This window comes from Rhamphochromis sp. 'chilingali' (genome assembly GCF_963969265.1).
Source record: "Rhamphochromis sp. 'chilingali' genome assembly, chromosome: 1".
Classification (NCBI taxonomy): Eukaryota; Metazoa; Chordata; class Actinopteri; order Cichliformes; family Cichlidae; genus Rhamphochromis; species Rhamphochromis sp. 'chilingali'.
The window spans coordinates 10,737,685-10,764,499 of record NC_137929.1 but is presented as its reverse complement, the minus strand read 5'-3'; the positions used below and the strand labels follow the sequence as shown (position 1 = coordinate 10,764,499).

At 41.5% G+C, this 26,815-nt stretch overlaps 2 protein-coding genes across 3 annotated transcripts in view; both read right to left on the bottom strand.

Annotated features, from left to right (window-relative positions):
* Positions 1 to 26,815, bottom strand: part of LOC308403394 (NACHT, LRR and PYD domains-containing protein 12-like) — a 1,254,170-nt gene that overhangs the window by 874,629 nt on the left and 352,726 nt on the right. The window contains exons 2-4 of the mRNA XM_080892754.1: positions 6,585 to 6,716; positions 6,408 to 6,500; positions 5,543 to 5,644 (exon numbers count right to left, since the gene is read on the bottom strand). Of these exons, the coding sequence (XP_080748880.1) occupies positions 5,543 to 5,644; positions 6,408 to 6,500; positions 6,585 to 6,673 (284 nt within the window). The 5' untranslated portion in view covers positions 6,674 to 6,716. The remainder of the gene's footprint in view (positions 1 to 5,542; positions 5,645 to 6,407; positions 6,501 to 6,584; positions 6,717 to 26,815) is intronic.
* LOC308403425 (NACHT, LRR and PYD domains-containing protein 12-like) overlaps positions 1 to 26,815 on the bottom strand; it is a 646,283-nt gene that overhangs the window by 273,066 nt on the left and 346,402 nt on the right. The gene's annotated exons all lie outside the window — the stretch shown is intronic.

Below are 26,815 nucleotides of genomic sequence, written 5' to 3'. Positions count from 1 at the left end.
GTTTGGAGCTTGATGTGCTCCCCTGTAAGCAACTCTTTGTCTTGGGCCTCCTCGTGCCTGGGGTTGATAGCCTCGCCTCTGATAATTTCGCTGCGATTCAGGGCATTCTCGGGACCAGTGTCCTTCTGCTCCACAGCTGTAACAGCCAGTCCAAGACACACTGCCAGGATTCCCCGGATTCCGAGCCCTTTGTCCTCCCCTCACGGATCCACCACGCCCTCTCTGCGGTCCACCGGTCCCCCAATTCCCTACGGGTTGACGCTGCCTTGGTGCATTGGCGGGCCAACGGTCATCAGGGTAGAGACCCGGATCCTGATCTGGCCAGTCAGGCACAGGATCGGGCTGAGGCCTTGCCACCATTATAGTCTTATTTAGTTCTTTCGGTTCTTTTTCTTCGCATTATATTTTTCGCGAGCCTCACCCAGCTGCAGCCTAAGCAGCTGCGCCTGTGCTTCATCTAACTCTTTCTTTTGTTTGTTCGTCAAATCCTGTTCCTGCTGAAGTCTGTGGGTCACATGTCTCTCCCACTGCACCGAGTCTGCAACGGCAAAATCTGGGTTCTTTTCCAAGTCAACTGCAACCTGGTTGGGCAGCCCTGCCAGCACTGCCGAACGAAACCACGCTCTACTTTCACCCTCCTTCCCCGGATGTATTCCTGTTCCTAACAACCATTGTTCCTTTGCTTTAGCTAAACACTCTCTGGGTGTGTTTTTGGGATCCCAAATAATTTTTGGAATGGCTCCAGAGTTAGGAGTTGGGTCCTTCTCCCGAACTGCATCTGCTAAGTCACTCTGCACCTCATGATATTTCAGGTCATTTGCATATCTGGTTGTTTGAGCTATCTGCTCTACATCTGCTAACCCACCACCCAGCATACAACGTCCGGCCAAAGCGCGAAAGTCGCCCAGCGCTAATTCTTCTCCTTCCCAATGTTCTCCCTTGGTTATTGGTGGAAGTTGTTTAACCAATGCTTCCAAATCTCTCACCTTATAGGCGCGATAAACTGGTTCGTTCTTTGGACCTGCTATTAGAGGCAGACTTAAACCAGGGTCAGGAGCTCCTTGTTCAAAACTCACTCTTCTACTCTTCCTCAACTTTCCTTTCCCCTTTGAGCTCTTAAATATGGGCTGTCTCTGTGCTTGGTCTCTCTTCACACTTCTTTTCCTCAAAATTAGGCTTGTACTTGGTTGGGGCTCAGGTCCTCCATCTTCGTCCTCCTCCTCGTCCTCTTCTTCTGATGACGTCGCACGGTCTTCATTCTCCTCTTCTGGCCCTCCCTGCATTACTCTCTGCTTTATAACCTCCAATGCCGTTAATGCCTCTATGGACGCACGTAGGGCCTCATGCATTTGTCCATACACTTCTCCTTCAGTTTTTAACACCAAGCTCAGAGGTATTTTATCACCCAGCCCTTTCTGTTGGGATGTAATAGGTTTACTTACCTCAACCTCCATCGCTTGGCACTCTTTCTCTGCTGATTTTAATACTCCAGGGGAAGCCAAGCGAACAGCTTTCTTAAGCTGTTCGAGCTGATCCTTCAGAGGTTTGCATCCCCTTTTCCTACTAGGTGTCGCACCCGAGCTGTCAGCCATTCTCTGAAACACAGACTTACCTCTTCCAATGGCGTTGGTCGACTCCACCTTCTTGGTCTAGGTCACCCAGACACGCTTAACTTTCGGTTTCAGTCTTCGTCTCGCTGTTCTCGCAACCACTGGCTCCTCTTCCCCTGCTCGGTGATACACAAAGTTTAACCCAGCACTTTAGACGCTGTCCTCGCGTTCTCAAGCGTTGACACTCAATCAAAATTATTCGCCCTCAAAGTGTTAATATATGACACCAGCAACCCTTATGCGCAACGCGCTCACCTCCGTATACTTACCTCTCCAATAGTTCCTCGGATTAGTGTTTTTTCATTTATTGTAAACCCATTAACGGCGCTGCGCGTCCCTTATATACTTTACAGCAACACACCCTCAAGGGTCCCTCAACTTGTCCCGTACTAATAAGTCTAAAACCAAGAAATCACCTTTATGACATTATGTCAAAGCTTTCTCCATGTTGCACAGCCTGCCACAGGTTTAACAAAAAATCGCTGCCCGAGAAGGCTCCCACATATCAAGGTGGTCGTTTTCACAAACTTCCAGCAGACCCTCAAATAAACAAAAACAACGACCCAGGCAGGCTTCCAGTTCAGCCTCCTCAATTTCTATGCACACCGAAAACTCATGGGGAGATTCTTCTGTCTCCCCGTGTCCTACACAATTCACCTCCAAATGATCCCCTACAATTGAAATTTCAGTGTGGAATGACGCAGAGATTAACATTTCCTTATTTATTCACTATATGTAACCTGAATTTTCTCTCTCTTATCAAATAACAAAGGTTATCTTTACAATTTGTTATTGAACTACTAATTAAGTTGCTTTTTATGGTGTCAGTGATAAACTGCCCCTAAAAAGTCCACTTTATTGCGTGCTCATTGAGTTACTCCTATCAAAGCTATTTAACAAGTTCAATTTACACATACTCATTAATTTGTCACGCTTATTAGTGGCTCATGGTTGCTTAAAGCCTATGTCTGACTTGACCACAGAGTTAGAGCATCATTCAATCCTCTCAGGATGACCACTCCACTTACTCTGCATCCAGTCAGCTCATGAATTAACAACCCTTGCAGACTGTAACCCTTTTATTTTTTGTTTATGCCTTCAAATCCACCTTAAATCTTCTTTACCTAAACGTTGGTTTTAAACACAAACAATTCTTATATTCTATTTTGAAACGCTGTCACCATTCATATATTTACAATGTTATTATTTACTAAGCCAGCATTTTAATTGCAGACATTTATCCACATTTGCAAACAATAGTTATAGAGCTGAATGACACACAAAACCGAAAGCATAGTCCTCTCATGCGCTCTGCATCTGCTGCCTCATTTGCATGCACACACACACTCTTCATCTAAGAATAGCAGCAGGCAGTCAGTGCATTGCTGACTCGACCCACAGAGATCTTTTTTATTACAGAGACGTCTTATATTTACAACTGCACAGATTTTAAACCTTTTAACACCTATCGAATTTCGACAAATTTAACATAACCGTTTTTTCCGATCAATTAACCAGTATCAAGACTTTAACTGTTTCTGGCCTCATTTCTAAAATCCCTAACTCAATTTAAAAGCGTCAACCAACCCAAACTTTTTGAAGTTTTAGGTTAAAGTTACACGCCCGAAGTCCACTTCTGCTGGCCAAAAAAGCGCAGATACCGTTTCAAACGGTAAGGAGACTCTAACTCCTAGCTTAATTCCGGGATGCCCTGTACCCCACAGCTAAACCACACTGAACTAACCCTCTTCGCCGAGAGGTCAATGTCGCGCGTCCACGACAAGGAGGGAGCGTAACCTCCGGGCTCTGCGCTTCCTAGCAGACTCGAACTGCCGTTCTAGAATAATTTATAATACTTTGAAACAACAATCAACACCCGAAACAAGTGTATAACTGAAGCAGGTGCAACCTAGTGGTCAAATGGAGACTCCAACTCACAAAATGACCGCTCAGGTCCACTCTTATGACCAAATTTGGACTCTAACCAACACAATAACCAATTCCCTACCAAACTACTTGAGACTCTAACTCAATTTCTTTGGGACTTCAACCCAGTATTTAAACTTTTCTTATCAGACTCTTAACTACTTTCATTTCTTCTTAGCAGAACTCTAACTGCTTCAACTCATGAGATTTTCATCAAAATCAAAACAGACATCCACCAGTAACTTCAGTGAGTAGACTTAAATTTTATCATGTCCAATTTGGCACACTTTGGAAATAATTCAACAGGTAGTGCCTTACCTTTTGGATAAGCCGGCTTATGCCCACTCACTTAGACCACTGGAATTCATGTCTGCCCGTCAGACCACCCAAGACCCCGGATTTCTCCGTCCAAACCTCCAACTCTCCCTCCTCAATAACCGGACGAAGCCCCCAAATGTTAAGATTCAATATTGAGGAAGGGTACAAGAGGTGATCGAAGAATAACCACACCGATCCGGCCGGGTGAAGTCAAACGATGATTTTAATGAATACACGCGTGGGAAGACAACTCTGTACGCAGACAGGAAGTAGTCTTCGACTTAATCAAAGCATGAACAGATATTTTATAGCATCAGGGTTTGTTTACTGACGCCCCTTCATGCGTCACAGATACATTTTATACATAGATCAGATCAACATCATCATGACTTTTCACCCAGAAAATCATCTTCTATTTTCATGGCTAGCCCTTCCTGTCTACCTTTCAGTTCTTGTCTTGTTCCTCTTTCTTGCCGAGACACCAAGAAACGGTTCCTCTTTTACCAAGACAATTTTGCAGTTACAGCCAAACATAACTAACCTCTCCTCTAAATAAATCTAACTTAAAGTGTGTGTGTGTGTGTGTGTGTTGACCTCACATGCTCTTTGTGTCACCTCTTCACCTACTGTCTGTGTCTCGTCCTCAAATGCTCTTTCTCAATTCACCTGTTGCACTTCTGACCTTTTACCAGACCAGAAGCTCACTGAGACTATGTGTATGTCTTCTACTAAATAAATGTTTTAATCAAGAACCTCTACTAAAACCTTAATATAAAATGACCTGATATAAGTGTTTTGTAAGCATGTATTGCGATTCCTTCTATGGCTCCAAGTCACTTGCACAATAGATTGTCCGAACATCGCGCCGAACAAAGCTTCCGACCCCCAATTAATTGACCGAGCTCCAACTCTTTAATAAGCACAGATATGCATTGTGTATAAAATAGTCATAGCTGCTTAAGGCCTTCTTAAAGCTATCTGTTACATTGTTAAAGCCTCGTCTTAGCCTGCGGCTCAAAATAACTTCCTGCTTTCACTTCTGCATACAACTTCCTGTCAGCCTGCAACTCAGTCTTTCTGAAAGAGACACTGTTTAAACCTTGGAATGCAATATCCATGCTGCAGATTATATTATTAATGCAATGACAATTATTTAACAATAGCAGTAAAATAATTTCCCTCCTCGACACTATGAAGCGCCTTGAGGCGACTTTTGTTGTGATTTGGCACTATATAAATAAAATTGAATTGAATTGAATTGAATTGAACTTTGATGTTCTCTCGTCACCTAACAAAGTCCAAACCCTGTGAACTATTTTAGCTTTAATAATTGTGGATTCAGGTATCCTGAACCCATCTTTGGACATTTGTAATTAAATATTTTAAAACTCCATCAGAGACTCCTGATGTGGCTGTTTGGAGAAGGAAAAGAGGGACAAAGTGGAGCGTCGAGCTGAGGCTTCATTCACTGCAAACCTACAGTTATGTTTCCTTATTTCTGCTGTTTGCATGTTCACAGCTGAAATAAAGCTGCCTCTTTGACTTCATCCTGTTGTGTTTGGGTCCAATCCTGCCTGCCACACAGCGCTACAGGACAAAGTTTAATATTTTTATCTTTTTAATGAATCTTTGGTCATATTTATCCAGGAAAACACAAACATGTAAAGGAGTCATCACAGTTCTCTGACCTCGTTGGTCCAGGTTCACCACTGAAGTTTGGAGGTTGATATATGGACCCATCACTCCTCACAGACGGACAGCTGGATCCTGCAGACTGTGACCTCTGACCTCTGCAGACACAAACATGTTTTATTCAATGATCAATTCTCTGATGAAGTGATTGAAGCAGCTGTGGTCACACAGACTGCAGATAACGCAGCTGTTTCCTGTCAGTAACAGTCCTCTTAGATTAGAGTTCAGCTTTTTACAGGAAAACAAATGTCCCTGAATGCAACAGTGAGACACAGTCTGCCTGTGTGGCTGTGATAGCTGCTGTTAGGAGCACTCATGTGTTTGCAGTTAGACGAGGAGATGTTACCATCATGGACACGTTAACAAATCCTGCAGCATCACGTGGCACAAACACTTTGTGTTCCTGTCATCTGCAAGCAACAGGAAGTTCATTAATAAAGGCGGGATGGAGACGTGACTGTGATGGTTCTCCTTCATCCAGCTGTTACACACATCTGGGCTCACATGACGAGCCTTTGTCTAACACAGCAGCTGCTCTCTGAACACTTTTCTGAAGAGGAGCTGCACAAACCTTTGTTTGCTTTCTAGAGCAGCGTATCAAAGTCAAACTACCCACTGCTAGCAGCTGTTTCTAGCATAGTTTAGGATCCAGATGTGTGAGCTCTAAATTTACACCTCTGATTAAAATACATAGTTAAAAACAGCCAATTGAGTCCAAATGTGTCTTAAACCAGATAAACTGACAGTTACAGCTGAGCCTGTGTGTCCTTGGAGACACTGCTCTGCTACAGAGATGCATTTTAGAAACCAGGAAACATCAAAATCATTTAAATCAGAGAGTTCTTGTTACTAACAGCTCACCTCTCTGCAGCAGAGACTTTAAAATCAATGAAGTCATCTTTAGACGCGTCACTCTGTAAGGACACAGAGCTGGGTGGAGGTCCAGGCGGGTTCCTGTGAATAATGATGGAGCAGTGATGTGAGTGCTGAGCTGTGACATGGAGAAGAGTCATGGACAGTTAGAGATGGTCATCTCACCTCTGAGCTTTGGTCTGGCTCTCATGTTCCCCACACAGAGTGCTTTTAGAGGGAGGGACTCCCTCCTCTCTGTCCTCACACTGATCCATGCTGCTCAATTCACATCAGCTCACACACACTTTCTACCTTCACCTGCAGAGGAAACACAAATCATTCATGTGCACATCAACTGAGAGCTGCAGAGGTCGTGTCTGATGTGTTGGACTAACATCCATCTGAGACGCAGCTTTCATCGGTTCACTACAAAAAGTGTCACAGAGCCGAGTTCAGCCTCCAAATCCTCCATTACTGTAGTCCTACAAAGCAGCAGGTCAAACATGGCTGCAGAGAGCAGCTTTATGTCAGTAACCATGTCCAGGACCGAGCTGACTGCTTACAGAGTTCATACTCTAACTGCTAGCTGCTCTGCTAGCTAAGCTAACTCAGTAACAGGGACTCTGACAGCAGTTACTAAAAAATACATGTACTAATATAACAGAAGTAATGCTCTGAATGCAGGACTGTAATGGAGGATAAATAATGTTTTTACAGCCTGGAAGAAACATTCAGTTCATATATTTAATGCATTTAATTTAATGCAGATCTGTTAAATGATGATGGGTATGTTAAGATAGTTAAAGAGCTCCTCCATAGCATTTACAACAATGTAACAATTGGCAATTACATACATAGATGGGATTTTTTTTTAATTTAAAGTTAAAGAATTTTCAATTATGTTTAGTACAATGAAAAGTAGACAATAGAAGGAATTTGAAAGTAAATTACTTTACAATATAAATAACTATTGTAATAGACATTTTATGTCAGAGGCTGATAAGAAATCCCTGTTGTCTTTACAGGCTCAATTAGATGATCTATACAAGAAAAAGGCTCATGGAGCTTACATTAGAGCTCGTGCAAAATGGATAGAAGAAGGTGAAAAAGTCCTTCATATTTCTACAATTTGGAGAAACGGAAGCAAGAAAAGAAATCTATTAATACAATAATCGTAAATGGGGAGGAATGCACAAATCATAAGACTATAGCGGAAGAAAAACATAAATTTTACTCAAATTTATACTCCTCAAAATATTTAATTACTGATTCATTAACTTGTTTTGATCAGATTGAATCTTATATTCCAAAAATCGATTCTGTATTCAGAGAAATGTGTGATTCTGATATATCACTGGATGACTGAGATCAAGCCTTAAACAAACTGAAAATGGACAAAGCTGTTAGAAAAGCTTTGAAATTCATATGAGTTGTTCGCACTAAAGTAAAAATGTGAATTATTAACTATTCATGATTGTGACCTAGTAGCTCTCTTAACATAGCTATTAAAACTGACATTAAATATTTGGGTATTATAATGTCAAAGAACACAAATAATAGAGAAAATCTCAATTTTGAGCATATTACCCAGAAATCTAAAAAGATTTTAAACAGCTGGCTACAAAGACACCTCTCCATCTTTGGACGTGTCTTGCTTACTAAAACAGAAGGTATCTCTCGATTGATTTATCCATCACAATGGTTATATGTTTCCAATAGTCTAATCAATATTATAAATCGAATTAATTTCAATTACATTTGGAGAAACGAGCAACATTATTTTAGGAAGAAAGATATAGTGAAGTCATTTGAAGAAGGAGGTTTGAATGCGATTGATTTTGAAGCAATGATGGTTCCATCAAACTCAAATGGTTGCAATCTTTCATAAATATTTCAAACGGTATTTTGGTTTTATTTCCCCAAAGTAATTTTCAAGAAGCTGGGTGGCATTGAATTTCTTATAAAGTGCGACTTTGAAATATCCAAATTAAATTATCCAATTTTCACGAACAGGTTCTCCAGTACTGGAAAATGATATACAAGCATATTTTTTCTCCACATACAAATTCGATTTGGGACAACAGATGTATACGATAAAAGAAAATCCATCTCTTATAAGGATTGGATGGATCATGGCATTTGGACGGTTTTACACCTTTTAGACAATGACGGAAATGTGTTAACATATAACAAATTCATAGATAATTATGGCATATCATGTACTCAGAGTAAATTCATTACAGTTGTGAAAGCCATTCCCCCTGCAATGATTGAGATGTCTTCCCCCGATTGAACAACAACCTGTCAACAACATGCTGAGCTGTGACTCTTCCTGGTGTTAACACTCACCCTGCATCAGCTTCAGCTATTTTTAAATTGTTTTTACTTTTCAAACCGACGGATCATTTGAAGCCAACCATCCAAAAACTGCTTCAGCTGTGTTTGATGTTTATGCTACAGCCTGTTTACCTGTACCTGTATATATAATCAATATCAGATATCAGAGCAACAGAAACCTCAGTGATCAGGACGCTGGGACTGAGAACAGGAAGTGGCTCAAACGTCACAGTTTCATAATGTCACCCTGAACTCCACTCACGGAGTTTCTGTCGCCATTGGAGTTTTTAAAGTCCCGTGATAAAGGCGGGTCTTTCTGTGAATCCGCACGCTCATTGGCTAATAGCTCGAGATTGACACATCGTTATCCAATGAGCGTGCGGGAACTTCCGACATAAAGTTGTTTCCTTTGAAAAACCAAAGTCTGATTATTTTTGCCTCCACTGACGGAGCCTGTTGTTCCCGCCACAGAGACACAGTAATGTCAGAGCGGTGTTAACACTCACCCTGCCTCAGCACAGCTCTCCCTCTCCTCCTGCTCTCTCACACTAAACAGAGGCTCAGCTAAACTCACTTCCTCTCTACTTACAGGAAACCAGCGCTCAGAGGAGCCGACCGGCCTCACATTTCACCCACAGACACGAACAGCGTGGAATTATTTTATGTCATAAGAAGAAACATATTCATGTAAACACTCACCTGCCTCAGCTCCACCTTCCTCCTCCTGCTGCTCTGAACGGAGGCTCAATACTTTCACTTTCACTGCTGCTCCCTAAACACAGAGGATGCTGGGACTTGTAGTTTTTTCCTTCCGGTGCGGTCTTCCTCTTTGTTTGTTTGTGTTTGTGTTCAAGTTATTTCGATCATGTAAACATCAACAGAACACGTGAAGCCACACAGATTTTGTATGTCGAGGTGGGTAGGAGGGTTTGAGGGTTTGGGGAGGGGTCAGAGGGACGAGGTCTCGCCAGTTGCAGGATCTCTAACATTAGAATCTAAAAATGTGTCTCATATAGGTGTTATTTTGGTACTTTACACGTCACACAGTTTCAACAACTCCTTATATGGTACAAGTGTCATGGTCCTGGGCCATGTGGGCCCAGTATTCTTAGTTCCTTGTATTTTTGTATTTCGTTCCTTATTTAGGCCATGTTTTCTGAGTTGCCCTGTTGTGTTGTTCCCTAAGTGTTTTCCCTTCATGGCTTTTACCCCCTGTGTGCCCCTCTGTGTATCTGTGAGCCCTCGTCTCTCCTTATGTTTTATTCCATGTTTCCCCTGCCCATTATGTCTAAGTTCTCCCCGTGCTCTCTCTCCCCCCTGTGTGCCCTCTATGTATTTATGAGCCCTCGTCTCCCTTTGTGGTTGTTTCATGTTTCCCCAGCCCGTTATGTCTGTATTTCCCCGTGCTCTCTCTCCTCCTGTCTGAACCTCTGTGCCTGTACATGTCATGTTCAGTTCACCCCGCCCTGTCTCGTTATGATTATCAGTGTCACCTGTGTTCCCCGTGTGTGCCCACTTTCCTCGTTTACCCTCTGTGTATTTCTGTCTGAGTCTCCCTCTGTTCGGCGTTGCGTTCTCCCTCATGTTGTGTGTAATTCTCCCCGTGGTTCGGTTCCTTGTACAGTTCATGCTTTAGTTTTCCCAGTTTTAGTTTATTTTGTATTGCTTCCCGTGGCCAGCAATAAAGCTGTGTTTTTTGAGTTTATCCCCGTGTCTGTGAATCTGCATCTTGGGTCCTTCCCCTGCCTGCCACACAACGTATCATGACAACAAGTTCCTCTTTTCTGTCTGGCTTCCTGTATTTATTAATATGCTTGTATATTTCTACACTAACTTCCTGTTTTTCAGTCTGGCTGAGCACTTAGTTTGTGAGTCAAAAGTGGCCTTGCTTTACAAACCTTCATTATTAAAGTACATAAAACAATATAATCAGACAATAAGCACTAAGAATATATTAATTACATGACAGTTCTCCCCCTTTTCGTGTTTCCTAAGAAACACGACATAATTCCTGATTTATCCCATTAAGTTTACCTGCATGTTAAAAGGCTAAAATATAACAAAAGAGATTATGCTAAACAAAATGAAACCTTTCAATTGCCCAACCCTCTCTGTCCCCTCAACAGGTTGTATGTTTTCAATGTTTCCTTATAATTCCGTCATAATTACTTCTATCCACAACAAATAAATCAAGCTCTAAGACAGCACCTATGAAATGTCCTAAATCTACTTCCTACACCCCCTTTTTTACCCAGAATCCCAGTTTAAACCCACTTCTGACTTCCCTCAGTGCTCACTGTAAACTCCAAACAGATACCATTAGCTTTTCTGGTAAAAGGCCCTAGATTATTTTGTCAATCTTTGGAAACATCCTCTATAGAGTTAACCCGTTTCATCTTCAAAACTTAGTCCTGGTTTCTTTGCCCCCTTTAACGGGTAGAGCATATCCTGCCTGAACAGTGTGTTTGGGCAATTTACATAACATAGAAATCCTGCAACTATTCCTAAAGTCCCTCTCATTACTCTTTATTACTTTTATGCTCACATTTAACCTGTGTCTAACGAGCTTTTAATCTCCTAAACAACACATTTTCTGGAACTATGGTTCTCTGTGCTCTGTGCTTCTTTTTGGGTTCCCCTTTCTCTGTTTGGTTCCGTTCGGTCTGGGGCTTCCAGGATTCTCGCCACCAATGTGGTCGCTGTGGTCCTGAAATCTTCTCCTGTAAAGGATAGAACACCTCAATAATCTACTGTGTGCATCTATTGTTCCCTTAATTATTCAAAGTTGGTTCACAATATCATGTTCTGGGCTCTATCCTTTATATTAACTTTACTTAATCTTTACTTAATCTTAATTTACTTGATCTCAATGTTCTTTATGTGTGTGAGCAACACTTTTAATTTTATTAAACACACCCAGGGTCAGATATACACCATCACCATATCAGCATAAAAACAGACAAAGACGTTCCTCTTTCTGTCACATTCTTCCATACATGGCAATTTGTTTCACCTTCCAGATGATTCCTGGGGACTTACAATTTCTTGACTCTTCTTCTGTCACTTGTTACTAGGCAGCTCAAATGCAGTTAGAAGCAAAATGAATTCCAGGCCCTCGGCCTGGCCTATGTTTAAATCATTTGTGTTTGTAAGCGTGTATGCGGTTTAATCTTCTGCTGCTCCAAGTCACTTACACAATAGACCATCGGGACATCGCGCCCAACGAAGCTTAAGACCTTGAATAGACTGAGCATCAACTCTTTCATGAGCACAATATGCAATGTGTGTATACAATGATTATAGCTGCACCTTTAATAAAAGTTTTAGTCTAATGCCAGTAGCTTTAATAAACATTTTAATGCAGTGTTAATGATGAAGGCTATATTGTAGCAGCAAAGTATTTTCTTTATTCCCACATTCCCTCTCTTGACCTTTCAAAAAGAAAGGTCACCACACTTCGTGTTGTGTCACTCCTCGGCCCATTCGGCCGCTTCTAAGTCCATCAATGGCATCATGGCCACTGGAACCACCGTTCCGGGGTCCACTGCCCTCGTTATTACCTTTTCCAGCAGTCCTGTGGCACAAGGAATGAGACAACAACCGCAGGTGACCAGTATCGCTAAAAAGTGGCAGTAGAAAACATTGCAGACATGAAAAACCCCTTCCGTTTCCCAAACACTGAGGTCATCCAGCTGTCCAGCGGATTGTCAATTCCCGAGTGCTCATGCATGGTTTTAGACAGAGTTTTCAGTCCCTCCAGAGCTCGGGTTACTGAGCCATCTGGAGCAGTGTTGTTGGGGATAAAGGTACAACACACTGCTCCAAACATGGCACACACACCCCCTTTCTTTCACGCCAACAACATGTCTAAGGCCATTCGATTTTGCACTCCCATCAGTGGTCAGGTCAGGTTAGAGAGGCTCAGCACATTATAATGGACATAGTTTATGCGATCAACATTCTTATTTGGAGTTATCCATATGAACATACTTTCAAATCCTGAAGCTAGTTGGTCCACTAGTTTATACTCATCTGGAACTCCCCTGGGCACTCCTATTGAGTCAGTCCAGGTAGGCGAGTTCATTCTAGGGTCATTAGCATGTATCCCCTGTGTCCCTCTCTTTGCCAAAATGTGTCTCTTACGTCTGGCCGTCAATGTGTGTGTGTTGTGTTGTGGTATGACTTTTACTTTGTTCCCAATTAGCATGAGTGGAGCTCCGAGTCGCACCATTGCGCACGTCCCATATGGGCACGAACCAAAAGGGTGTTACGTCCACAATAATAATAGAGCCCACTTCTTGCCTATGGTCCAATTAAAGTGTTCGTTTGGCTTACATTGTTTGTGGTTCTCCCTGTGACTGTGACAGAGCACCAACTTGGGTCAATCTCTCCCAACTTGTACTTTACCGTATCCGTTGACAATTTAAAGCATGTGTAGTTGTTTTGTTTGGGCATGAATGGTCCTACTTGTGTTTGCTTGTGAATTAGGGGAAATGAGCTGGACAAGATAGTCCAGTTGCCAGTGCTCACCGCTTCTCTAGTCATCCGCAACATGCAGTCATAGCCCCACTTGTCCTCTGGATACAGTGGTGCGGGCTCCGTGAACAAACGTGGTCTAGCTGAAGCACAGGCAACACAATCAGATACATGTTGTTCTTTAGCATTTTGAGCCACCCAGTCCAGCCAGAGGTTACTGTCACTGAAGCCGGTGGCACGCTCAATCAGGTCCTCAGTCCTAGTGTAATCCACCGTCAGGACTGGTCTCCCGTTTGTTTCCTGCTCCTCTTAATGTAATGGTACATTTTATTTTACTTTATCAGACTTACCCAAAATATATATGCTTTCATTACTTTGCTCCTGTCTCCCTCCAGTAGCAGCTCTTTTAATAATTTACTGTTTTAAAGGGAAAAAACCTTGGTCACTTGGACAAGTCTTTGTAATTATTTTCCTGTAGCCCAGTCCCCGATAGCAGTATGGTCCGCTGGTCAGCTTAACATTCAGCCAGGGGTCCCAAATCTCCCTGGCTCTGCATCAGCTCCTGCTGGGAGCCCGGATGAGCTCATCCAGGACTCCGCGGCTCCCACGCCGCCACCTACCTCATCCGCTGGAGGGTCCGAGGGGCCCGTTCAGCCTCCTGTCTCCGCTGGAGGGTCCGAGGGGCCCGTTCAGCCACCAGCTGCTCCACCGGCAGCCTCGTCCACGTTCGCTGCAGCTCTAGCGTCTTCGTCTTCGCCTGGCCCGGCTTCATCTTCGCCTGGCCCGGCTTCATCTTCGCCTGGCCCGGCTTCAGCCTCGCCTGGTCCAGCCTCCGAGTCTTCAGCCTCGCCTGCCGCAGCCTCCGAGTCTTCAGCCTCGCCTGCCGCAGCCTCCGAGTCTTCAGCCTCGCCTGCCGCAGCTCCAGCCTGTGCTTTGTCTGCTGCAGCTCCAGCCTGTGCTTCGTCTGCTGCAGCTCCAGCCTGTGCTTCGTCTGCTGCAGCTCCAGCCTGTGCTTCGTCTGCTGCAGCTCCAGCCTGTGCTTCGTCTGGCCCAGCCTCAGCCTGTGCTTCGTCTGGCCCAGCCTCACAATCAGATACATGTTGTTCTTTAGCATTTTGAGCCACCCAGTCCAGCCAGAGGTTACTGTCACTGAAGCCGGTGGCACGCTCAATCAGGTCCTCAGTCCTAGTGTAATCCACCGTCAGGACTGGTCTCCCGTTTGTTTCCTGCTCCTCTTAATGTAATGGGACATTTTATTTTACTTTATCAGACTTACCCAAAATATATATGCTTTCATTACTTTGCTCCTGTCTCCCTCCAGTAGCAGCTCTTTTAATAATTTACTGTTTTAAAGGGAAAAAACCTTGGTCACTTGGACAAGTCTTTGTAATTATTTTCCTCTATCAAATTTAATTGACTTCTACAGTGGCCTGCTTTTGTTAATAGTAACATGAGTAGAATCCAACGTTTTCTCCCCTTTAGCATTTGGTATTTCCCCACTATATAATTTCATAATAATACCAATAATACCATAATACCATAATCTAAACCAAGTCAATAAAACAGAATTTTTCAAAGCAAACATCAGCAACCCAAAATCAGCAGCCCCAGAATTAAGACTTGCGCTCCTCCTGCTCATGGCAAAAGCAAAGCAAAGCAAAGCAAAGCATCCCCTTTCTCATGCCAGCGTGGTGAATTGTTTGTCAGCATTTATTCATCCTACTCTTGGTCCAGTCTTTATCTCAGTGTCCAGTCAGTCCGACCTTTAGTCCACATCGTCAGTCCAGTCACAGTCCAGTCTATTATTCTATATTTATTTTGTTTTGTTTTTTAGGAAAAGAGTTCTTTATGCTCTTGGACTGGATTGACTCGCTGCAATCATTTTAGACAGGAACTTACAACCTGATCAGGTCCCCACAGGTCGGCTTTTCCTCAGTCAGTTGTAATCTGGAAAAGCTCACCTTATATTTGTTCTCCCAAAAATGTTTACAGCGCTGTTAATTCAATCTTTCAGGCCTGCTTAGAACAAAAATGAGAAAAAGAGAGCTGATTATTAGCTCATCAGAGCACAAAACATCATCACCTGACAGGTTTTCTCTAAGTGCACTGTTACCATTTTAAAGGGCCCAGTTCTAACCATGTCCATGAGTAATAAAACTCCCTCTATTAAAATAAGAAAACAACCCAAACCTAACCGACAGAATCAACCCATCACTAAAACAACAACCCCAAAAATCTTAATCACAGAAAAGTTTTGCCTCAAGTTCTTCAGCGTCCTAACAGTCTGAGGTCAACTGACATAGTCTCACCTGCTCAATACACAGAAAATCTTGTTAAAAGCTGCACAGTTTTGCACACCATTGATATTCTCATTAAGCCCTTTCTAAAGACGTTATAACCATCTATCATCACTAAATTCTAAATTTCTTTTCCAAATCTGGACGACTGCACTTAGTCACAGACCTGAACACTTTATTTAATTATCCTGTCTGTTACGAAGCCTTTCTTCTCACACAGTCACAGTGTGTGTTTCAGTGCAAGCTTCACTCATCCAGTCAGACAGGAAACACAAGTTCTTCTTTTTCTTTTCCTGTCCCCAGTCATTCAACTCATTTGCATCAGTATGCAAATGAGTTGAGTCATATCTCAAGAAGTTGCCGTGACAAGACAAATGCATATTTAAACATCACCACATTATTGAATTATTTTTATTTTTTTTCTACAGTAATCACTTGATTTGATCAATCTGTACAGGAGCACTCCTAATTCACTATTCTAAAAACTACTTTAAGCTTTAATCACTTTTTCCTTTTCACAAAAATCACTCTATTGTCATGAAACGTCCCTGAGTTATTCCTCTGCTTCAGGGTTTAAGTGTGTTAAATTCACACTATTTTAACACTGATGAAAGATAACAAGCTGATTTTCATTGCATGTGTGTTATTAGTCAGGTTTAATCGATGTCTGTGCAGTGGAGCTGCAGATCCACCAGGGCATGTTCTCAAAGCTGCCTTTCCTACACATTTCTCTGCTATAACTGGATCATTTTTAACTACTTTGCTATGAGTCCAATGATCTTTGTATCACTTTTTCATCACACTAAGTGACTTGGACAAGATGATAAACAGACTCACATGCTGAAGATGCTGTCTAATCTTCATGAGCTCTCTTGTCTTTGTAAGGTTAATACATTTTCTGCTTGTGTGTGTGATTTTGTGTATGTTTCTTTTTGCAGTGTTTCAGACTCCTTCACAATTTTCCCACTTAAGCAGTCAGTTTTCTTTTCCCCAGGTTTGCTAACCCAAATTTAGGTTTCCCACATTAAATAACAGCATTCCTCTGTGTTCTCACCTACTGCTCCCACTCCTTTGTCCTCTCCCACTTCAACAGTCCAATAACAGGAAGTTCTCTTTCAGCTTTGTCCTGCATTCTCCACTGTCTCTCTTTAACTGCCATGTTATTGCTCTTTGGAGCTGCATTCCTCGTCTTCAGCCAGGAGTGAGAGCTCGCTTGTCAGGTTTAGTGACACATGACGCTGTAAACAATTCAACCAGAAACTTGGCCTGAACGTTTCCAGTGATGTTAAACTATAACTTGCTTCCGACTGCTGCATGTGGAAAATTGATCCAGGTCTGCTTTTCACCTAAAAGTGACAAAACTAAGACATTTTCATTATTATCATCACTGCTTAAACAACACACTTCTCTCTCTCCAGCCAGAAACTCCAATTTATGTCATGTATTCACATTCATGAGTGTAAGCGTGTCTTTGTTGCGTGTATGTTGTGTATTCATATTAATATTGAGTGTAAGCTGGTCTTCGTTGCCTTGATGTTTTTTTATAATCAGGTTTAATTCATGTATCCACTACAGAAGGCCTAAATACCGTGGCTATACATTTATAGCCCATAATTCTTCGGGTTTTGACAGCTATATTCTCCTGGAATACCTCGTTAAACAGGGTATTGCTCCAGGTGTAACAATGAGAGGGAGTCGTGTCGTTCTAATGTATGACAAATCCTATGATCAGAGATGGATAGACTCATTTAGCTCTCTGCCCATGCGTTTGGCCAAAACACCTTCTGCCTTGGGATTCGAGGACCTTGAAAAAGGCTTTTTTCAACTCACATTTAACACAAGGGCTGACGAATTCTATGTAGGTCCTTATCCTGCCCCGTCTTTTTACGGGTATGAAAAAATGTCTGAATTTGAAAAGGAGAAATTTATGGCGTGGTACAAGCCTGCCTGCGAGAAACCATTTGATTTACAGGCTGAAATGCGTAAGTACTGCATTAATGATGTCGAAGTGTTGAGAATGGCTTGTAAAATATACCGCGAGACCTTGATGGAGTGCACGCAGATTGATCCATTTTCACACGCCACCCTGGCATCATACTGCATGGGGATTTTCAAAACCTTGTTTCTTCCAAAAGACACCCTGGCACTGACTCATCACGGTGCGTATGTTGATCAGAATAAGACATTTTCAGACGTGTCTCTTGAATGGCTTCAATACGAAACAAAACATTGTCATCAAGCATGCTCTCAGAGGCGGCGAACAAAAAGTAGGACCTTATTTTGTGGATGGATTTGATGCTTCCAGCAGAACTGCATATGAATTCGTTGGGTGTTTCTATCACGGTTGTCTCCGCTGCTACCCGGAGACTGATGTTAACCCTGCCGCCAAGCTGTCATATGGCGAGTTGTATCATGCAAGTTGTGAGAAGGTGAATGCTCTAAGAATGCATTATGGTCTTAATGTTGTGGTCATGTGGGGGTGTGATCGGTCATCATTAAAGTCGACTGATCAGTCAGTCAAGGACTTTATGCACAAATACAAAAAGCCTGAGCCTCTGGACCCTAGAGACGTGTTGTTTGGGGGGAGGACTAATGCGATGAAACTGTACCACAAGGTTGATGATGGTGGAGATGAAAAGATCAGATACTATGATTTTACAAGTCTTTACCCCACTGTTCAGTGCACGAAAAATTATCCAATAGGTCACCCTCAGATCATATCCAATAATTTTGACAGAGTTGAAAATTATTTCGGGTTTGTTAAGTGCACTGTGCTTCCTCCAAGGGGTCTATTTCATCCTGTTCTGCCCTACAAGTGCCACAATAAGCTGATGTTTCCTCTCTGCAGAACGTGTGCTGAAGAGCAGCGCCAGCACAGTGATTGTGTGCATGCTGAGAGTGAGAGGCAACTGTCAGGTACTTGGGTTTCCTTTGAGCTTGAAAAGGCTATTGAAAAAGGGTATCAGATTGTCTGCATCGCTGAAGTTTGTCACCTCCCTAATAAGACTGACACACTGTTTAAGCCGTATGTCAAAACATTTTTGAAATTCAAGCAGCAGGCATCTGGATACCCGAAAAATGTCAAAACAGCTGAGGAGCAGCAGAAGTTTGTTCAAGACTATTATGAGAGAGAAGGCATCAGACTTGACCCTGCTAAGATTTGTGTAAACAAAGCAATCAGAAGTTGTAATAAACTGCTTCTGAACTCTCTCTGGGGGTGATTCTGCATGCGAACAAATATGTCATCTTGCGAGCTGATTACAGACCCTGCCAGATTCACACAGCTGATGTTCAGTGACCATTATGACGGACGCCAGTTTTGTTTCATCTCTGATGATGTTGCAATGGTTCAGTGGTGTCATGCTGATGGTAGAGGGTCGCGGGTGAAGGATGTGAATGTCTTTGTCGGTGCTATGACTACGGCCTATGCGAGGCTCACTCTGTATGACTTGTTAGACAAGCTGCAGGAACGCATTCTTTACTGCGACACAGATTCAGTTATCTTCACCTCTCATCCCGGGGAGTGGGTACCCCCTTTAGGACCATACCTCGGTGAGCTGACTGATGAGCTCAATGATGGCGGGTCTGGAGAGGATGATCACATTACTGAGTTTGTCTCTGGAGGTCCAAAATGCTAATGTTATTACACAAAACAGGGCAAGACTCAGATTAAGTGTAAAGGTGTAACACTCAATGATGTTAATTCTAAAGTTGTTACCCACGAATCGTTGAAAGGCTTAGTCAAGGCATTTGTGGCCAACAGGGATGCGCGTTTAGTTGCAGAGTCTGACACCATCAAACGCGATAAGAAGAGGTTTCATCTCAGGAATGAAACAGTTGTAAAAAAGTTCAGGTGGTCTAAAACAAGAGAAGGGTGCTGCCTGACTATACAACACTCCCTTATGGATACTGATCAGGATCAAGCCTTTGATGGGAGGCTCCAGCACCCTTTAGTTTAGTTATTAGCGGGCCGAGTAATTGTGGAAAGACTTTCTTTGTCAAAAGCATCATTGAAAAAGCATCTACTATTATTTCAGCCAAAATTGACAATATTGTTTACATCTACTCCTGCTGGCAACCTTTATACAATCAACTTCTTCAGATAAGAAAAATCACCTTTGTGAATGGTATACCGGAGTCTCTGAGTGACGATGTCCTTTTACCTCCGGATAAGAACAACTTGCTCATTATCGACAATGTGATGAATACTGCGTCTGACAGCATAGAAGTTCAAAATGTGTTCACACAATATGTTCATCATAGGAACTTGAGCTGCATGTGTTTAGTTCAGAATTTGTTTATGCAACAATTTCGTTCAACACTAATTATTTAACTCTGTTTAACAACCCGAGAGATAAATATCAAATTTCAGTTTTAGGTAGACAGATGTTTCCAGGTAATACAAAATACTTCTTAGAAGCTTTTAATGATGCCACATCCACCCCATACGGGTATCTTCTAATCGATTATAAATCTAAGACGCCTGACTATTTAAGACTCAGAACCAATTTGTTGTCAGATCGTCAAGTTGTTTATATCCCCAAAAAACGGCTAAAGCGGTAAAAAGGATTTCGTATTCACGGATGCAGAGAAACATTGCACTGTTGGAGTTGTTGTATAAATCCCCACCCAGCGTACGGAGGAATATTATTTGTAATGCGAGCATGGATTTTATTAATGCTCTGTGTGAGATATCGCTCAATGTTTTGAAAGGTGTTATCCCGCTGACTGATCAACAGTACAGACAGCTAAAAAAGAAAAAAAGTAATTAGGCTGGTTGCAGACAAAAAGGTCAAAATTTTGAAAAAGAGAAGCTCCATCAACCAATCTGGAGGATTTTTGCTACCGTTATTAGGGGATGCCATACCCTTCATCACCAGTCTTATAGCAAATAGGTGAAAATGGAGCACACACAGAAAATGTTTTTGGTCCCGCAGCATCAGTTGGACATGTTAAACCATCAGCAGCAACAACATACAGGCTCCGTCAGACATGTAGAGCAAAACGAGCTAGACAAAGCTATGGTTGAAGTGCTGCAGCTGCAGATTTGGATGTGTATGAGAGGCTAAAAAGTATTCTGCCATTCTTCAGAGATACCGTTCACTTGTGAAACAAGGCATGAGTGAAAAAACATGTGCTAACACTATCTTTGCCTTCTGAAACCGGTCAGGATGCATCTGACCGCCAAAGCAATGTTGGTGGCGACAGACAAAAAGACATGTTTGGGATGAGATTTTGTCCTATATGGCAAAAAGGAGCAGAAAAAATGCAGAGCTTATTTTAACAGCGCTCACTCGTGCGTCGGGAGTTTCTTGGAATGATAGGGGTGAGATTATTATTGACAACCAGAGAATCAGAGGTTCGCATCTCTATGATTTGATCAAAAGTGCAACAGCAACACGTAGAGCAACAGATGTTTCATGGCCTGCAGGGTGGTCGACATTTTTAAAAACACTCGCCCGCTTAAATGTTCCTCTGTCTGCTTTTCCTAATGCTGAGGTGAGGAGGACTATTAGCCAATATAAAGGTGACACTGGTGACCCGAGTGTTGAAACAAATGGTTTGCACAAGAAGCGGTCACTGAGCGATCAAAGCTTATTTACCACACATAAAAAATCAAGGCAGAGTAGAAGCGGGTGGATGGATTTTTAATGAATTTTAAAATTATGTTTGTTTTTCTTATTCTTGAAAAAAAGATCATTTAGCCTCGCATTTGTTTCCCTTTTTATATACTACTACTTTTTTTTCTTATTTATGTCTATATTGTTTTGTTAAACAGATGACAGTTTTACCCTTTTTACTACTTTTTGAACTCTGTGCTGATGTTTAAAGATTTTATTATTACTAAATAATGTTTTTAACAATTAGGTGAAAATAAATATCAGATGAAACGATATTCTCTTCTGTTATCTTTTATTATTTGTTACTTGAATCAGTATCCGCACTGCACACAAAGTTATTTTCAAAACATGCAGAAACAGGTCTTATTTTGTTAACAAAATGACAAACCATTGCATCGTTACAAACAAGGTTATCACTGTACATATTAATTAGTCTTGAATAAGATGCTCCTTTTTGGACATGATATAGAAAAAACACACAGTGTTGTCCGCAGGTTACCGAAAAGTCCTTCTGAACCTGTCTCCCAGAATACAATATCCGAACGGTGTTTTTTAAAAGAAAAACTTTTATCTCGGGTGAAAACTTATCAGGTGAGTTACCGAAGCGGTCAAAAAAGTACCCTTGCTTGTCTTTGTGATATAGAACGCCAACCAGTGCTTCCCAGGTAAGTCTGATGGATCTGTATTCACAATGCCCATGCATGGATATCTGATGGGCTTTGTTGGCAGCTGGTCACATGCTAAGACGCCTAGAAGATGAGCCCTGTTACTAATCCTTTTAACAATGCTGGTTAGTTCTATGCAAGCAGACCGTCCCAGGCTCCGCAGCAGCAGGGAGGCCAATCGGACAGCCAACATCTCCTCCCAGCCCCCCCGCCCCGATGGCTAGCAGAGAACGGGGGTGTGTGAAGACCCCATACCTCGAAAACGTTATGTTAACATTGACAACAAACTGGGCCAAGCACGCGTTGTCATGGAGACGCTTTCATGGGTCGGTGTAGGATATGTGTGCCAATTATATGACAGTGATATAAGTAACTTGCATATTGTCTAATATTGTTTTTTCACTTTTTCAATAGTCACAGTTTATCCGGTGCAGCACTGTTACTTTAAAGTAATGTTTAAAGCTGACTTGACAGTTTGTCAGCTGGTGTAAGATTGCCTAATGTACTGTAAGTTAATTGTCACACGCAAATTAAAGTTGTACTTCATGCTCTGTATTATAAGATTGCTACATTTTCAGAGCTTTTTACATAATGGGGAAGGAGACAATATTTAAGGAATGATTGTGTGTTGTTGATGTATATTGTGTTACAGATAGTATTATTTTTTATATAGTTATTGTATTTTTTATCATACAAAAAAATGTTTGAATTCAAGCTTGCATTTATGTTACATGTCATGTATGTTATCAATCATATACTTGATATAGTAGACAAGTGGTCATATGTAAGTTAATATGATTCCTTACATATTTTTTTCATGATGTCTCTGGTTTTGGCTTGTTGATGTATTCAGCTCCTGCATCTATGGATTCCTTCTGTGTGTTAGATATGGATGTTTTAGCCCATTGCAAAAGTGCTTTTGGCAAAATTGACTATGTCTGTTGTGTTTCAGGGGTGGATTTCATGCAGTGCCGATTTTGCAAATTCACAAGCTCCAGTCAAGAGACTCTTTTGAAACATTTCCGCCTTCATCACGGACAAGGTGCACATTGGCCATGCATTCACACAGACTGTGTATGTGTATTTAAAACACCTGGAGCATTACGATCACACCTCTCAAGGTCACACTCAATAGTAAAAATCCACAAAAATTCCACATTTCAGTGTGAATTGTGTGATTTTAAGGAGATTTGCAGTGAGAAAACCTTTTGGAACCATCTTGGACATCATTTAAAGAACCGAGAAACTGTACAATGTCCCTTTTTAAGGTGTAATTTTAAAAGGCAAGGCAAGGCAAGTTTATTTGTATAGCACAATTCAACAACAAGGTGATTCAAAGTGCTTTACAGAGACATTAGAAAAACAAACATTCGCCCAACCTTCAGTTCTCACAGAAGTCGAAACCATAAAAATTGTACACTTGAGGATTTTCGAACAATTGCAAGAACTGTTTCTGAAGATGAGATAATTGAAAGTGAGCAATCTGATTGTGAAGCAGGAACATCAGCTTATAATTTTGTGAGACCAGATGAGCTTGACGAGATTGTAAAGGATGTGGATAGTGAGACACTTGAACACAAACTGGCATCTCTCTTTCTGTGTATGCAAACAGTGTTGCATGTTTCTTGAGCTGCAACACAAAAGATTGTAGAGGATTTCCATAACCTGCTCTCTTTCTCTAACATTCATACTCTCACCAGTGTAAAAGAGATCCTTTCAAAGCATGAAATAGAAGTAAATGATTGTGTTTTGCAAGACATTTCTAATGCCCTAGTTCAAACGAATCCACTGCTTTTAACAACATCGGAGAAAGGTTCCCTATCTACAGATCACAGAAGGAATATATATTTTAAAGAGCAGTTTTCCGTTGTAGAACCCACAGAGTATCTGTACAACACAGCTCATAAAAACTCTTTTGTTTATATATCTGTCACTAAGATACTTGAGACTTTACTGGGACGGGCAGATTTTTTGGACCAAATTGTATTTAATCAAGAAGCTTTATCTGGACACTTTAAGTCATTTCAAGATGGCAAGTACTACAAGGGCAATAAGTTACTGCGACAACAAAACTTATGTATCAGTTTGGGGTTGTACATTGATGATTTTGAAGTTTGTAACCCACTGGGCACCTCTAAAAAACGTCACAAGATTACTGCAGTATATTTGGTAGTTCTTAATTTACCACTGTAAAAAGTGGAATATTATTTTATGTCATGTTATACCCCTAATTAAAAATTGTAAACTATTAGGTAGTTTTAGTCTGCATTATTCTCCTGGATTAGAAGAAGCTGATAACTATTGCATTAGTTAAACTGATTTGCATTACATTAGACTGCTGATTTATTGTGGATGAATGATATTGTTTTATGATGCATTATACTGCTGAGTTATGAGAAATACTGTTCGCAGAAAGTCATCGCCTTATTTGTCTGATTAGAAGAGAACAGAATATGCTGGAGTTTTCTGCCCCATCTCAGCAGGAGCAGATAAACGGGGAGCCAAGGTCGTAGCTTAGGCGCCGTCTGAGAGAAAAGTATGTGAATGTTTAGGCTTTTATGATAAGGTGGAGGCACCAGAGGCTATAAGAGTTTGAGCAATGCTCCACCATTTTGAGATCTGATGCTGTCTGCATACAGTGTCCATCTCCCACGCGTGTGTTCATTAAAATCATCGTTTGACTCAACCCAGCCGGACCAGTGTTGTTATTGTGGTTTTTTCTCTTGTTTCCATCCCCAATATATGAACTCGTAACACCACCCAGATTTCGATCTAATCTTTGTTTAATTCAGCTTGCTCTCTTAGGTAAAAGTGTGGATGTCAAACAATACGGTTATGAAAAGTTTTTTGAGCCACTGATTAAAGATATAAGGTGTCTAGAAGAAGAGGGAATTTTTGTGGAAGTTGTAAGCCAGTTTATTAAGGGCACTGTATATTGTGTGAGCGCAGATAACCTTGGTGCACATGGTCTGGCGGGTTTTATGAAAGCTTTACTGTTGACAAGTTCTGTCGCTTTTGTTTGATAAGTCGGGACCAAATTGCAACGACTGAAGTTAATGACTTCCAATTGAGGGGTGTTGATCAACACAATTCATTTCTGGAAGAGCTTAGGCAAACTGACAACCTCCAAAGTGTTAATGGGGTAAAAAGGGAATGTGTACTGAGCAAACATTTACTATTCTTTCACCCAATAACCGGATTTCCTCCTGATATTTTGCATGACCTTTTTGAAGGCGTCATTCCTTTGGAGTTGTCCTTATGTTTAAAAAAGCTGATCTCAAAAGGGTTCATTACATTTGATACGTTAAACAACTTCATAAAATCATTTCCCTACAAATATTCCGACAAAGTAAACAAGCCTCAAAAAATTCCAAAAACAAGCTTTGAGAAAGGAACAGTTTTTGGTAATAGACATGAAAATTGGACACTGCTGCGTAGGGCTGCACGATTTTGCATAAAATGAGAATCACGATTTTTTGGCTTAGAATTGAGATCACGATTCTCTCACGATTTTCTTTTCCAGTATAAATATTTATTGCACTTATTAACTGCACATCAACTTCGTAACAGTTGAGACTGAACATAAAAACAATAAATAAACATAAAAACAACAAATGTCTCACGTTTTGTCGTTGCCGCAAAATGTTGTACTGCTTGAAATTCTGTCTCCACCATTGCTCGACACTGCGTGTATAGAGCAGGTAGTGCAACAATAGAAAAATAACACAGCACTGTGTAGCGTTTGTCTAGGGTGTTGATCATTTTCCTAAATCCCTCGTTTTGCACAGTGTTGATAGGAGCCATATCTTTGGTCAGGTGATAAGTGATAGCCTCCGTAATTTCTTTGTGCCTGCGGGAGTTTGACGTGTATAGGGAAGCGCTGTATAAGGTTCCCGTTATTGATGTTTGGGTGGTTGACCGGGACTGATTTTCTCCTGTCACTTTCTCGTCATCCCTGACGTGCTCTCCGTTGTTTTTTCCCTGCTAATTTTAGCATCACACGGCACAGCTTCTGTATCACGTGGTATAAGGCTCCGCCCTTGTGATTTGTTGAGCAGGAAGAGTGAGCGCTTGTTTTCATGCAGATTACGTCGCGGATCAAAATGCGGTACAATCGTCGTCTTTTTTTTTTTTTTTTAAATCGTTGTCATTTGGAAATGAGATCGCACATAAGTATGAATCGAGTTCGCGATTTTCTAACGATTAATCGTGCAGCCCTACTGCTGCGCTTACTTCCTTTTATAATTGGATGTAAGATACCAGAACAGGAGCCAGCTTGGGAGATTTTAATGGACCTCAAGGAAATTGTTGACATTGTTGTCTCAAACAGACTCACTGAGGAAGCATTGTGTTATTTATCTTGCAAATTACTGGATCATCGCTTGTTGCTTACCAGTACCTTTCCGGATTTCAGACTAAGGCCAAAACACCACTTCATTGACCACTACCCACATCTTATACGCTGCTATGGGCCGTTAGTGGAATTGTGGACGATGAGATTTGAAGCAAAACATAGCTTCTTTAAAAAGGTGGTCCATGACACTCACAACTGGAAAAATGTGCTGCTAACTCTTTCCTTGAAACACCAGCAGATGATGGCATACCATCTGGATAGTGGGAACCTTTTAAAACCAAAGCTCTATGTTGACACTGTCAATGTCACAGGCTGGGTCTCTGACCCAGCGCTCTGAGTTCATGTTTGTATTTGTCTCATTTTGTTATGTGATTTAGTTTGTGTTATTTCCTATCTGCCTTTAGTTTAGGCAGTTATTATTCCTGGGTTTTCTATGTTTTGGGGTTTTGTATTTATTCATCACATATTAGGTCTGTTAAGTTGTGTTGTCATGTTTTAGTATTTCCTGTTTATTCTGACAATGTCATGTGTTCTTTGTTTATTGTATTTAGCTTTCCTCTCCTGGTCCTGTCATTAGGTTTATGTCTGTCAGCTGTTTCCCCCATGTGTCTCCACTTCCCCTGATCACCTCATGTATGTATTTAAGCCCTTTGTTTTCTGCATGCCA